Below are 13092 nucleotides of genomic sequence, written 5' to 3' on the forward strand. Positions count from 1 at the left end.
GAGACAGGCCTGCGCATCCACCACCTCCCGCTCAGGCCTCAGCCCACACCCCTCCCTGCGCACGCCCAGGCCTTACATGTCGGGGGGCTGCAGGGTCCTGACGCTGCCTGCGTATAGCAGACTGTCCTCTTTGGGGATGAGCACGGGCAGCCCGTCCTGTAGGTCCTCCTTGTGGATGGTGCATGAGCGTGCTGGGGAGATGGGGGTGTCAGCACCTGGCCCCTCTCCGCCCACTGCTGGCCCCAGATGCTCGGCATCCCCTCCTGGCCGCTCACCCAAGGCGGCGCTCTGCTCGGCGCTCAGGGGGCCCCTGGCCTCCTCCTCCTCTGAGAGGCTGCTGCTGTCTTCAAACTCAAAGTCGTCCTCCACTGCGAAGCTCTCCAGCAGCCGGCTCACCGCCCGGCCCTTCCCCTGGGGGGTCAGAAGTGTCAGCTCTCTTGGGAGGGGCAGGAGAGGTCAGGGCTGGCTGGGTCCCAAGGTCGGGGTGGGGATGCTACCTGTTTGCCGGCAGCCTTGGTTTTCACCTTGCCCGCTTTCCTGCCCCTCCCCAGGATGGCCTTGGCGTTGCGGGGCGACAGGGCGATGGACAGGGCCCCGTTCTTCCGCTGTCGGAGGGGAGGGGCTGAGGTGAGGGTGGCACCAGCCTTCCTGCCCCCAGCCTGACCATGGTGTGACTCAGGCCGACCCTGAGTGTGACCCTGAATAGGAGTCCCAGAGTGTGACTTGGTGTAGCAAGTGGAGAGAAAGAGTGGAGTAAATGTCCCCGAAGGCCCTTCACATCTGGCACCCACCCTGCTGGGCCCAGGACCCTGGGGTGCCCGCTGGCCCTCACCCGCAGCCCTGGCTGGAGCACCGTGCTCTTGCGCGTGGCTCTCTTGAGGCGCTCACTGGCCAGCCTGCTGCCCTCCTCGTGGCAGGTGAAGGCCCGGGTGGGGCTGCAGAGGGCTTCCCTGCCGGGTGTGGCCCCCGGCTCTGCCCGCAGGCTGCCCTTGGCTTTCTTCTTGCCAGGCCCACCTGGGGGCCTGCGCCCCGGGGCCCGCTCCAGCTTGCCGCCCACCTTGGCCTTCACCGTCCTCCTCTTGACCTTGACCTCACTCTCGGGGCTGGACAGGCGGCAGGCCCCTGGGTAGGGAGGGAGGGAAGCCGTTGCAGGAGCCCCAGCTGCCTGCTGGGGCCCTCGTCGGCCAGGCCTGCCCCAGCCCGCCTTCACCCCCTGGGTACCTAGCAAGCCCTGCCTCTCCTTCTTCTTCTTGGCCTTCTGGTTGGCCTCCATCTTGACCACGGAGGAGGGCGAGGGCCCCAGCACGGCCACGCGGGCCCCAGCGTGCAGTGCCAGCCCGGGCTCCTTGGGAGGTGCCTCTGTTTCCAACAGACCCTCGCAGTTTTCACTGTCCGAGCCGCTGCCTGGGGAGAGGCGGGTGGTCCAGGTGATTTGGCACCAGAGCAGTGCCATTTTGGGGTGGGTTCGGGGGGGCGGATGTGTTGGGGGCTGAGTGGAGCCCGTCACTGTCATCCCGGGGCTGCTTCGAGGGCAGGCACCTGGGCCAGGTGTCCAGGTGAGGGTGTTTGGACCAGAAAGGAGAAGGGGCTGCCTCTGACCTCCCTTTTTCTGCCTCAGTTTTCCTTTCTTATGCGCTGGGCAGTGGAGCACCCGCCTTGCAGGGCTGGGGACCCCCTTCCCCAGGGTAGCCCCTTCCCCTCCCTCGTCCCCCTGCCAGATGCCCTCCTGTTTCCTGCTTCCTCTTCCCTCCCTTTGTTCTTTCTCAGTCGGGACCTGGGGGAGGGGGCAGGGGCTGGCAGGGAGGAAGCATCTATTTTTCCAGGCTCCTGTTTCTGGACATGTGTGTTTGCTGGGGGCCAGATAACCCCTCCAGGTCACCGGGCCGGACGCTGCAGGAAGGCAGGCTGGAGCAGGCAGAAGGGCTATTTTTAGCCCCTCTTTCCAGGATGCATCCAGCAGCCTCTTTTCTCCCTGTGGCCCCCCCCGTGTGGGGGTGGGGCATGGAGAACCCATCCTGGGCCAGTGAGAGCTTCTCCCTGTGTCCGGCATACGCAATGAGCCCTGACCAGGCTCTGATGGCTGTCCCAGCTCCCGCCCTCCCACTCCCCCAGCCTCCAGTGACCGTGGAGGTCCTGGCTGTGCAGCTCAGACCGACAACTTGCCTGCCTCATGTGTTGTGGCCGCTGCCGGCTGGGCTGGGAACTTAGGTGTCTCCCTGCCAGCAGCACCACCATCTGGCTGTGGGTGCCGGGCTGCCCCAGACACCTTGGCGCTCTTGGCTCGCGACAGCTTCTTCCGGATGCGACCCCCTGGGGTGGCCTCCTTCCGCCGGAAGGGGCTGAGGCTGGTGGGCAGCCCCTTGCTCTTGACCTTCGGCTTCAGCTGGGCCACCTTGTGGGCCACTGCAGATGCCAGGTCGCCCTGACCGCTGCTCTTCTTGCACCGAACCTTCTCCTGTAGTAAACGGGCAGGTGGAGGCTGCAGTCACCGGGTCCCCCGCCCTGAGCCACGGCCCTGCGGCCTTCCGCCTCCCCTCTGCCAGCGCTGGGCCTGGAAGGTGACACTTCGCTGGCCTTGCCCTCCAAAACGCCCGAGAGGGAATCTGGCCCCGGGGCACAGGGCCTGCCCACTGGAGCCTAAGCTTGTGCCTGTCCTGTCCCCCATGGCACAGCCTCCCCGGACGGCCCAGCCTACTCAGCTTGGCGGAGGGTGGCCAAGGGCCCAGGTGTTTGTCATGTCCTAGAGAGAGGGACCAGCCTCCTGCTCCGGGAGGGACAGGCAAAGTGACAACAGACTCAGACCCACCTCTCACCTGTCCCTCCCAGGACCCTAGAATAGGTGAGGGGTGGGAGGCACCCACTGTACTGAGAAGGAATGGGGTGCTGGCACCCCTGGGGAAGCCTGTCCCAAGGGAGGGGCAGTGCCCTCGGTCCACCCACTACACCAGGTATGCACCTGACATGGTGGACATCGTGAGCCCTCCCTCCTGTGACCTGTGATGACTGTGTGTTGCTTTCCTCCCGCTGGACTGAGCAGAGGAAAGCGAGGGGTCGTGGAGCATAACCAGCCCCGGGTCATACCTGCAGCCTCACAGGCTCGCCTCTGTGTGACGCACACGAAGCGCGCCGGACCTTGTCTGCTCATCTGAGCAGTGGGGCCCCAGCCGGATGGTGACACGGGGCAGGGCGGGGTGGCAGTGTTTGGCCTGGGGCTGGTCTACCGCCTGCCCCCTGTCCTGTCCATCTGACATCCTGCCCCCGGGCTTGAGGGTGAGGCTGCTGTGGGACTCACCGCAGATGCGGGTTGCAGGCCCACGTAGGTGCCCTTCTCCAGCCGGCCTCGCTTCTTCGAGGGCTCATCATCGCCGCCCCGCAGCTCGGTGCACAGCAGGCTCAGGCTGGACCGCACTGCCCTGGGAGCACGGGGGGCGTGGGTCACACCTGCGCACCTGGGCCTTGTCCCCGAGACAGTCCCTGTGGCAGCAGCCAGGGCACTGCGGTGGGTCGTGTAGCTGCATGTCTGGGAGACCCACTTGCCCCTGTAAGGGCCCTGCTTCTTTCCTGGCCAAGGCTGTGCCCCTGGGCCAGTCTCCTCTAAGCACACAGAGCTGCTGGGAGGCCAGGGGGGCCAAGCCAGTGCTGAGCCCCCTGGCCCCCGCTACCTAGCTAGCCCCCTCTGCCCACTGACTGGGGAGGGGCAGCCCACTGCTCGGGGGCCAGGGCTCTGTGGCCAGCTGGGCCACTGTGTGACCTGGGCTGTGGCCTCAGTCTATCTACCTGGAAAATGGGGATGCTTTAAATTGTGCCTCTGTGCAAGGCTGGGGTGGGATCATGCTGGCCTTTGCACTCACTGAGGTCACTTAGTGAGTGCAAAGGCCAGCAGCTACCTCAGTTAGGAACAAAAAGGGCATCAGGAGAGGCACCTGAGAAAGGGATCCACCCCAAGCATCTTTGCCACCGCCAGGAAGAGGATGTGGGGGACAGCGGCCAGAGAAACTCGTGCCCAGGCTCTGCCTCCTAGCCCCCAGGGACCCCCAGTGCTGGGCTCAGACCCCTCAGAGCTTTGTCCCCTGCCCTCAATTCTCCGTCTCAAAGGAGAAACTCTGCACCCCCCCAGCTCCCAGATGGGGCCCTGGAAGCTGCTGACTCTGAGCCTGTTTCCCTGTGTCCCACAGGTGTGAGGCTGGGAGCTTGGCTGCCTGTCCTTTGCCAGACAGGGGCTGGGGGCTAGGCCTCTCACTTACTCCCTCCCTTACCCACATAGCATTAATGAAAATGAGTCACAGATGGAGGCTGAGGGCCCTGGCCCGGCCCTGGCCTTGTGCGGCCAGACGTCAACTTTTACCTTCCTGCCCAGAGAGGCCAGGCAGGAAGCCGGCCCGGAACCATGCTTGGCCCCCGGGCCTCGGCCCTCCCACTTCCTGCCTGGGTCCAACTGTCAGCAGCTACTGAAGGGCAGGGGCCCCCCAGAGGGATGGAGAGTGGGCAGGAGCCTGAGATGGGGAGAGGGCGGGAGGGAACCCCGATCCTTAGGAAGGGAGGGCCCTGGCCTTGGCTTCCTTCCTCGTCCAGCCAGGGCCTGTTTTCTCAGGTCAGTGGAGAAAGTGGCCACAATGCAAGCACCAGGATGGGGCTTCCAGGGTCAGGCAGGGGCTCGGCGCCAGGCGGGCTCGAGCAAAGCATGGGGCAGCTTCGCCAGGGGCTCCCCAACAGGGCCCCCTGCCAGGCCCTGGTCTTAGCCAGCAGCCCCTACAGTTCTGGCTGGTCCTCAAAGGGAGGCCCCTGGAGCCCCCGCCGGGTGACACCTGGGCAGGGCGGAGGGACAGCCTGGGGAGGCCCCCCAGCCATATGGTGCATCCCCTCCCCGTCCGCAGCAGCCTACGCGAACTCCCCTCCCTGTAACCTTCTCCGCGTTTGCTAATGTTTTGTGACATAAAGCCCTGAGATTAATTTTTTGCCTCTGTCTTAATTGAAGGAACCATTTAGTGCCGATTTAACTATTATTACCAAATCATCAGGATTGATGCAGTGCGCACACGCCGCGCCAATCGTGTTTGGAGGAGCTCGAGGATTTATGCAAATGGGCCTGCCGGGAGAGGCAATTTGTAGCCGAGAAGGACAATTATACCAGGCCCGGGAGTGCGCCAATGACTGCGCCGGGCGGGTAATGGATAATAACCGCGCGCCGGCAGCCGTGCGCAGCACCGCAGCGTGACCAACGACTCTATACGCTGCAGATAAAGAGGCTTTTACGCAACGCCGCCTCGCACTCGTGGGGCCGGGCTGGGGCTGGGGCCTGGCAGGAGGGATGCCACGGCCCCAGCCGGCCACGGCCAGGTGCGTGGAGCTGGTGCGGCCATGCCCCAGGCCCAGGGGGAGGGGCTTGTCTGCTACGGGCTCAGTGCCCCAGACGCTCCCCACCGCGGCTGGTCCGGGGTTCTGGATCTTCAGGAGAAGCTGTGACGGAGGCCCAGCGGCCACGGAAGCCAGAGAGGAGCCCAGTCCCCACTGCCCGGGCCTCAAGGGCACCTGGGCCAGCCCAGCGCCACTGAGTAACCTCCGGCCCCACGCACCCCACGGGGCCCATGCATGCAAGACTCACTTGACTTTCTTGCCTTCGCTGGGTCGCAGGGCAGGCAGCAAGCTGGAGTATTTGCGCTTCCGTGGCCGGCCGGGGCCTCGCCTGGCAGGGCTCCGCGAGCTCTCGTCTCTCCTGGGAGCCACAGGAGGGGTGGTCAGAGGCTGACGCCTGTCCTGGCTCCCTGACAGGGGTCCAGGAGAGGGCAATACCCTTGGGGGCTGTGGCGGGGGGCGGGCCCTCCCAAGATTTGGCGGGAGCCTGGTCCCCAAACGGAGGGCAAGGCTGAGCCAGCGTCCCGGCTGCCCCCACCATCCCTGCTTCCCAGTTTCAGCCGTCCTGCACACTCTAGTCAGGTGAGCTCCCCGCACTGCTACGGCAACTTTAGGGGCTCCCTCCGCCCTCCCACACCCCAATCCTGCCCCGGCCTCCCAGCCCCCTCTCAGATACCACTATTCTCACCCTTTGCCCCCCTATCATGAGGACCGGCCTCTGCCTCGCACCAGTCTCTGTTGGGTGGTCCTTCCACCCCTCCACTCTCCCTTGGTTTCTCCACTGAGTGAACGCCTCAACATTCCACTACCTCTGGGGACCCTCCCAGGCCCCCACTTCTGGCCCAACTCATCCCAGCATACACAGGTTGACCTCTTCCCACAAGGCGGTGGCCCTGGGCTGGGCTGTGCCCACATCTGCCCCAGTGCCTGAACTGGGGGTGTCTCCACAAGCCACACTCCAGCCCTCCCCACCCCACTGCCAGCCTGGGCCATACTCATGGTCATGCCTGCGCTGCAGCCGGGCCAGCTCCCGCTGCTTCTCCTTGTAGCGCCTCTGCAACTCCGCCAGCTGCACGCGCATCTCTACCTCCTGTGTGTCCAGCCGGTCGATGGCAGCCTTCAGTGGGCATACCTAGTAGGCAGGGGCACAGGGGCCTGTGAGCCCAGCTAGGGGACCAAGATGGGGTGGGTAGGTGGCCAGCCTGGGCACTCGAGGCCTCCCCCAGGTCACGGCACTGGGCAATGGGGGCGACCAGGGCCCCCCACTCACAGGCTTGGTCTTGGGGGTCCAGGTGTCCTTGCGCTGCAGGATCTGCATACGGGGGGTGAGCGTGGGAGCCCTGCAGGAGTCGGCAGTGGAGGGCTGGGCCAAGGAGGCGGGGCTGTCCAGGCCAGCAGCCTCTACCAGGGACCAGGCTGAGGCCAGCGTGGCCAGGCGCTGCAGGTTGAAGGCTAGCACATCCTCCTCCTCTGCAGGGGACATGAGGGTCAGTGTGTGTGCAAGAGGCTCCTGATGTCAGCCTGCATCTCAGCACAGCCCAGACTACTCCCTCCTACCCCATGTACCCACCCCCACCCCCAGACGCCCGGAGGCAGCCGGACTCCCTGAGACATGCAGGGCGAGGCGGCCTGGAACAATGAGATGGGCATCTAGCACTCGCCTCTGCTCTGGGTGGGAGAGATGTCACCCTTGGTTACTGTGGGCCAGGCCGGTTGGGATGGCACAAGTCCTCAGGACAGTGCCCAAACCATTCAGGCACGTGGCTTGCTATGCTCGTAACAGAAACTGCCTTGCATTTTTGCCCTCTTCCAGATCCATGAAAACCCGGAGAGTCAGCCGGTGGGTGGGGAGGGATGGCCCAGTGCAGGGTCAGAGCCGAGCCAGTGGAGGGCAGTGTCCATCCAGGGGACAGGCCTGGAGTGGAGACTTGGGACTGAGCGCAACCACGGGGAGAGGGTGGTGGCAGAAATGGGGGTTGGGCATGCACAGGTGGGCTGATCGTACGAGGAGTTACAGCTGGGGAAGGAATCAGCCAGGATGAGCCCTGTGCGGTCAGACAGGGTGCCTAGAGCTGGAGGTGTCAGTGGGCAGTCGTGATTTCTAGAACACACAGCCAGCTCTGCCCTCTGAGAAGGCCTGAGAGCAGTAACACCCCAGTAGCAACGAGCACACCTAGCACCCTGAACTTGGCTTCTAAAATTCTCTGAGGAAGCGAACTGGGCTCCTTGGAGAAATGGCTGATTCCAGGGACTGGGACGTTCGGGGTGAGCTGGGAACACAGGAAGTTCTCAGAGGATGATCCAGCTGAAGGGGCCAAATCTGAGATAATTCAATCACCAAAATTAAATAGTGACAGTGACAAATTATAACGGATTGAAGCGAATAAAACTCCACAAGTCACACTGATATAGATAAATGAGTCCAATGTTTGAAGGGGAAGGGGATATCACACCATTTCAAAGTCCCTCCCCACGAAATACTTAGTAACTACAAAAGGGGAAGTGCCCAGCCATAGCCTTGATGGAGTTATCACAGTGACCCACCCTCAGTAATGGGACAAAGCACAGGTGGACACCGGAAGTTCAACCCTCTGTACGCAGTGCTGGGTCAAGGCCAGAGGTGGGTTGCTGGGTCAAAGGTGCCCTGGGAAGGTGGGGGAGGCGCTGAGGGGGCTTTCTCCTCCCACCTCCAGCTGGGGCAGGGATATCTGCAAGCCCCATTTCAGCTAAAAGTTCCACAGGGTCTCCTCATCTCTTGGGGTCCCTGTGACTGCTAGGAAGCCCCTCTGTTCCTCCCTGAAGCCCCCCCACCCCGGCCCCCACTCCTCAGGCTAAGCCTGCTGAGACTGCAAAGTCCTGCAGGGTGAGCTCTGCGAGGGGATGGTGGGCTCGGGGAGATGGCGGGGGTGGTGGTGCTGCTGGGCTCTTCTCTGGCCTCCAAACAACCGGCCTTGCTCTCCAGTTCAGGGAGCTGTGCGGCAGACAATAACAGCCCCACCCCCAAGCCTCGGGGGTCTATAATCCCTGTCCCGGAAGAGATGTAGGGCTGGGCTGTCCAGGCAGATTGAGGGCTCCACAGGCACAGAAGAGGCCGAAGGCTTGGACTTCCCCCAACCAGCCAGGCCGGTAGAAGCTGCTGGGGCCAGGAGAAGGTGGGAGGAGGGGTGCAGGTCAGCAGGGACGTTCAAAAGGGGGGTCTGGGATCTTGACTCACCTAAACCAGGTGGGTCACTCAGGAACAAGGGGCAACCATACTCCGGAAGGGACAGGGCCTGGCCTTCCCAAAATTCCAGGGTGGATGGGAAGCCCAGTGGGCACCATGCCCCCCAGTGGCCCCTCCAAATGCAGAGTGGAGCATTTTGGGTGTCTTGGGGATGGGCCCTTGCAGGCAGGCCCCAGCATCCACGCCAGCCAAGTGAATGGCCAGAGAAGTGTCCGACTCCCTCCCACCCCAGGGCTCCATCTGGGGCCTGAGTCCCTGCCCCCCTGCGATGGCAGTCTGCGGGCTGGGCAGCCTGCCCACTGAGCTCCCTAGACTTGAGCCCAGGTGGGGGATAAGCCAGGGTCCTGCGGCCAAGTCCTACTGGTGCGGGTGTGAGGGCTCTGGACGCCCACATCAGTGAGGGTGGGGCTGGCCCCAGCCTGGGAGCAAAGAGCCCGGGACCTGAATACCAGCTCCACTCGGCCCGGCTATGGGAGTTGGGGGCCATGTCACCTTTCAGAACCTGGTTACCTCCTCACCCCCACTTCTCAGGGGCCGCCACCTGGCCTTTCACCAGCTCTGCCTGGCCTGGGAGGTACTTCAGGGGGTCTCCTCTGGGAGGAGGGGGCAGGAGGCCCCGATGTCCCTCTGGATCTCTACCCCTCCCTCTCCCCTCTGTACCCTGGCCCGTTCCCGGCATGGTCTTCTCCCGCCTCCTCTGTCTGTGAGTCCTGCCTTTTGCTCAGAAAATGAACTGATTTCCTAAGTAATTTCAGGCAAAGCAGTCACTGAGCTTGTAGGGAACGGCTCTAGAGCTGAGAGGCTGCGCAGACGGGCCAAGTAACTGGGACAGAGGGAGGGTGGGGGCCTGGGAGCAGCAGGAGGGGAGGGTGAAGGCCTGAGGGCTCCAAGAGGGGAGGGCGGGGGTTTTGGGAGAAACAGGAGGGGAGGGGGGGTTTGGAGGTTCCAGAAGGGAAGGGTTGGGTGGAGACCCAGCAGTGGCAGCAGGGCCTGGCCTGGGCTGGCAGCTGCAATACCCACAATGGGACACACGTGGTCTACACGTGAGCATCCATTCAATGAACGGGCACGGGTCCAGCAGGCATTCACGTGCACAGACCGGTGGCCACACACATGGCGCCCGGCAGCCTGCTCGGTGCACCCGCACGCCAGCCACACTCGCTCGGTGGCTCTGGCCAGCAAGGCCCTGACTGGGGCAGCCCCGCCTCACGCTACAGCTCCAGGCGAGGCCCTCCCAGAGTTCCTGACCGGCAAGGGCCCCCCGGCTTACTCTCTTCAGCACAGTGGTGGCCCCTCTGGTCAGACAAGAGAGGAGTGACACAGAGACCTTCAGGGAAATTAACTTTACAAGAACCTTCCCGTAGCTCCACGCAGCACAAGAGGTGCTGGTGGCTGGCAGTGGGCAGTGGAGAGCTTCACGCGGTGGGAAAACGAGTGGGCCAGCTGAGGACTTTGTTGAGTTCTTTCTATAAGTATCAACGGGGCACAAAGCCTGGCTGGGGGTGCTCCCCTCACCGCCTGAGGGGTTCCGGCAGGGAGCGCCTGGGAGGGGTCCCTGTGGGGGACCTAAGTGCTAGAGAGGCCTAAGCAAACACCTGGCCCTTGGGCTCTGGTCTGAGTCAGGGCGGCACCAGCCCTGGGCTGGCACCCTGGGGACCTTGGGCAGGGTGCAGGGAGCCCAGGAGCATCTTGTCCCACAGGTCAGCCCCAAGGCCTAGTGAGGCTGAGGGGGACGTGGGGGGTGCCACCTCCCTGGGGCCTGGGAGGCGAGATTGCCACGTCCTGAGCTGGGCCCCGTGCAGGCTAGGTTCGGAAGCTGCAGAACCCAAGGAAGTGAAAGCTTATAGCGAGAGCACCGTCTTTCCTACCCGCTTCCTGGCTGTGAGGCCGTAGTTTAGTGACCTGACCCCCCCACCCCCACCCCTGTGGGCCTTGGCATCCTTGTGTGTAAACTGGAGACACCCTCAAGCCCCTTCAGGGCACCGTGAATACACACAGCCACCTTTCTGACACCATCGTCAGGGTGCAGGCCTGGCCCTGAGGCCCTACCCCATGGCTCACCCTGCAGCCAGGGCTGGGGGTAACACCGTGTGGGCACACCTGCCTGGTTTCCTGACAAGGGGCCACATTGTGGGGACAACGGAGCAGGGCTGAAGGCCACTGGCCGGCTGACCCTGAGCCTATGCCCAAAGGTCCAGCTCCTGGGGCTCCGGAGGGATGGGGCTTACCTTGTAGGTCTGGCTCAGTCCTCTGCTGCTGGATTTCCAGGTCGGCCAGCTCGCTGAGCAGGGCAATGCCATGAATCCCTGAGCTACGGGGCAGGGGAGCTGTGCTGGGTGGCCCAGGGACAGTGCGGGGCTGAGGGTCCAGTGGGCTGACAGCGGGCAGATCCCCCAGGTTGATGGTGGCTGCCACCAGGGCGTCCAGACCCGGCAGCTCCCTGGGCGGCTGGCTGTTTTCGGGAGTCAGCCCCCAGTCCTCCTCCTCCTCCTCCTCCAGCTCGGCCTCCTTGAACTTGGCCGCCTCCTCCGCCTCTGCTTCTGCAGGGGCCTGCTGCTCGCCCGGCGTGGCCTGATCCGGGGCACCCAGGCTCCTTGCCGGCTGCTCTGTGGCCTGGGGGCTGGCCCCCAATGAGGGCCCCTGCTCTCCCTTCTCCCGTCCCTCCTCTGTGGTCCTCTCCTCTTGGGCCCCTCCCTGAGTAGAATCAGCCTGGCCAGTGGCCTCAGGTCCCCCTCCCTCGAGGAGGGCCCCACACCGCAGTTCTCGCAGCCCCTCCAGTGGGCTGGGGTCCGCTGCCTTCCCCGGGGGTCCCCGCTCGGCAGGGTTGGGGTGTGCGGCAAGGTCCTGGGTGGCCTCCCTGGCCCCTGAGGGCAGCCCAGGCTCCTCCAGGTTCTGGGGGCTGTGTGGGCCCAGCTCCCCGGGTGGGAACGTCCTGGCCAGCTCAGGCTGGGCCCCCGGCGGGGCGGTTTGCATAGTTTCGGGGTCCGAGAGGTCAGATGAGTGCACAATGCGGGGCAGGGAGAAGCCCGAGCCCGCCGCAGGGCACGTGTATCCGGGAGGCAGGTCTGCAAAAGAGGGCGCTGTCAGGAGAGAGCAGCTGGGGGTGAGGGTGACCTCAAACACCTCAGACCCACACCTGACGGGGAGGGTCCCCAGCCAACCCTCTGCCTGTGAAATGTGTGAGGCAGGAATGGGGACGTGGTATGTTGAGGGGGGCAGCAGGGGAGCACCGGGTGCAGGAGGGGAAGCCCCCAGGCCCTCCTCCTTGGCCAGGACAGCTGTGTGCTCCCCAGCTCGAGCCACTGCCTCGTGCGGGGGTGGGGGGGGGTGGGGGGGTCCATGGCGGTCCCTGGAGGCCATCTCTGGTCTGTGTGGTGTGGCTAACCAGAAAAGGGGGATTTTAAAACAAGATACTTGAATCAGGGCTTTCCCTGAACCAGAACGAGCTGGCAGCCTGTCGGAGGCATTATGCCCCATTAACTACAATAAAAGAAAAAAAAAAAAGGAAAAAAACTCTGAAAAAAAAAACCCAACAACGTCGGATGGCTTCAGCCTCCTTCTTGTGGAACTGGGACGAATTTTATGTTCGCCACACGGGCTTCCCGTGTACACGCTCAGCCTAATTCAGAGAGAATCGAATAGCTGTGGAGGAGCTGCGGGGCGGAGGGTGGGAGGGCAGCTGCAGAGGCCGAGGCTGGGCCTGGACCCTCCACCACAGGCTGCCTCTCCTTGCCTTGGGCCCAAGTGGTGGCATTTCGGGCCCTGACAGTGAGGATGAGCTCCCTTGCCCAGCTTCGTGCCTGCTGCCCTGTGGTCCTGCCACTGTCCCCGGCAGGCCAGGCGCTTCCTTATCCACAAGGCTCCAGTGCCAGCCGGCTGGGCCTGACCTTCATCCTGCCCCATCTGCCAGGGGCGGGGGCCCTGAGTGCCTCCCCTGTGGGTCCCCCAGAAGGACTGTGGAGAAGAAGGAAGAGAAAGAGCAGAGGGACAGGCGACCTTGCCCCAGGCCCTACTGGGGGGACTGGGTCTGTGAGGACACCCTTGAAGGTGCTAAGCCAGGCAGCCCTGCCCACCAGACAAGTGACAGGCCTGAGTGGAGGGGGGCAGGCCAAGGCCAGCCCAGTGCCGCCCGCTCTCACCTGGTTCCAACGTGTTGAGGTCGGCTCCGGGCCGCTGGCCCTCCCCACTCTTCTCCTCGGCGCTGGGCAGCTTGGAGCCTGGCCCGGGGCTGCCGGTGGGGCAGACGGATAAAGTGCACGGGGCGCCAGGATGCGGCGGTGGTGTAGGGCAGCTGGCGGCGGGGGGCTTCGGGGCGGGAGAGTGGCAGCAGGGTGACAGCTTGGCAGGGCCTGCGGTGGCGGGTGAGGGGGTGCCCTTGGCCGTGGGGGTTAAGGCAACTGGCTTGTGGGTGGACTTCAAGGCCTTCTCCTGGGCGGGCTCCTCCAGCTCCAGGTGGCGGTCCTCAGGCTTCTGCTGTTGGGTTGGGGCAGAGGCTCAGCCCGGCTGGGCCCCCTGCT

The 13092-nt window shown here is 64.2% G+C and overlaps 1 protein-coding gene across 9 annotated transcripts in view; it reads right to left on the reverse strand.

Annotated features, from left to right (window-relative positions):
* BAHCC1 (BAH domain and coiled-coil containing 1) overlaps nucleotides 1-13092 on the reverse strand; it is a 60260-nt gene that overhangs the window by 6242 nt on the left and 40926 nt on the right. For 4 of the 9 annotated variants that reach the window (XM_067716051.1, XM_067716048.1, XM_067716050.1 and 1 more), the window contains 12 exons: nucleotides 12715-13048; nucleotides 10804-11640; nucleotides 6623-6822; nucleotides 6348-6484; nucleotides 5603-5713; nucleotides 3293-3413; nucleotides 2160-2455; nucleotides 1222-1400; nucleotides 833-1122; nucleotides 498-698; nucleotides 276-411; nucleotides 77-191 (listed from right to left, as the gene is read on the reverse strand). In XM_067716051.1, coding sequence (XP_067572152.1) covers nucleotides 77-191; nucleotides 276-411; nucleotides 498-698; nucleotides 833-1122; nucleotides 1222-1400; nucleotides 2160-2455; nucleotides 3293-3413; nucleotides 5603-5713; nucleotides 6348-6484; nucleotides 6623-6822; nucleotides 10804-11640; nucleotides 12715-13048 — 2957 coding nt within the window. The remainder of the gene's footprint in view (nucleotides 1-76; nucleotides 192-275; nucleotides 412-497; nucleotides 699-832; nucleotides 1123-1221; nucleotides 1401-2159; nucleotides 2456-3292; nucleotides 3414-5602; nucleotides 5714-6347; nucleotides 6485-6622; nucleotides 6823-10803; nucleotides 11641-12714; nucleotides 13049-13092) is intronic. The other 5 variants (XM_067716055.1, XM_067716054.1, XM_067716052.1 and 2 more) reach the window with 4 other exon arrangements.

The sequence above is a fragment of the Pseudorca crassidens genome, chromosome 19, assembly GCF_039906515.1.
Source record: "Pseudorca crassidens isolate mPseCra1 chromosome 19, mPseCra1.hap1, whole genome shotgun sequence".
NCBI lineage: Eukaryota > Metazoa > Chordata > Mammalia > Artiodactyla > Delphinidae > Pseudorca > Pseudorca crassidens.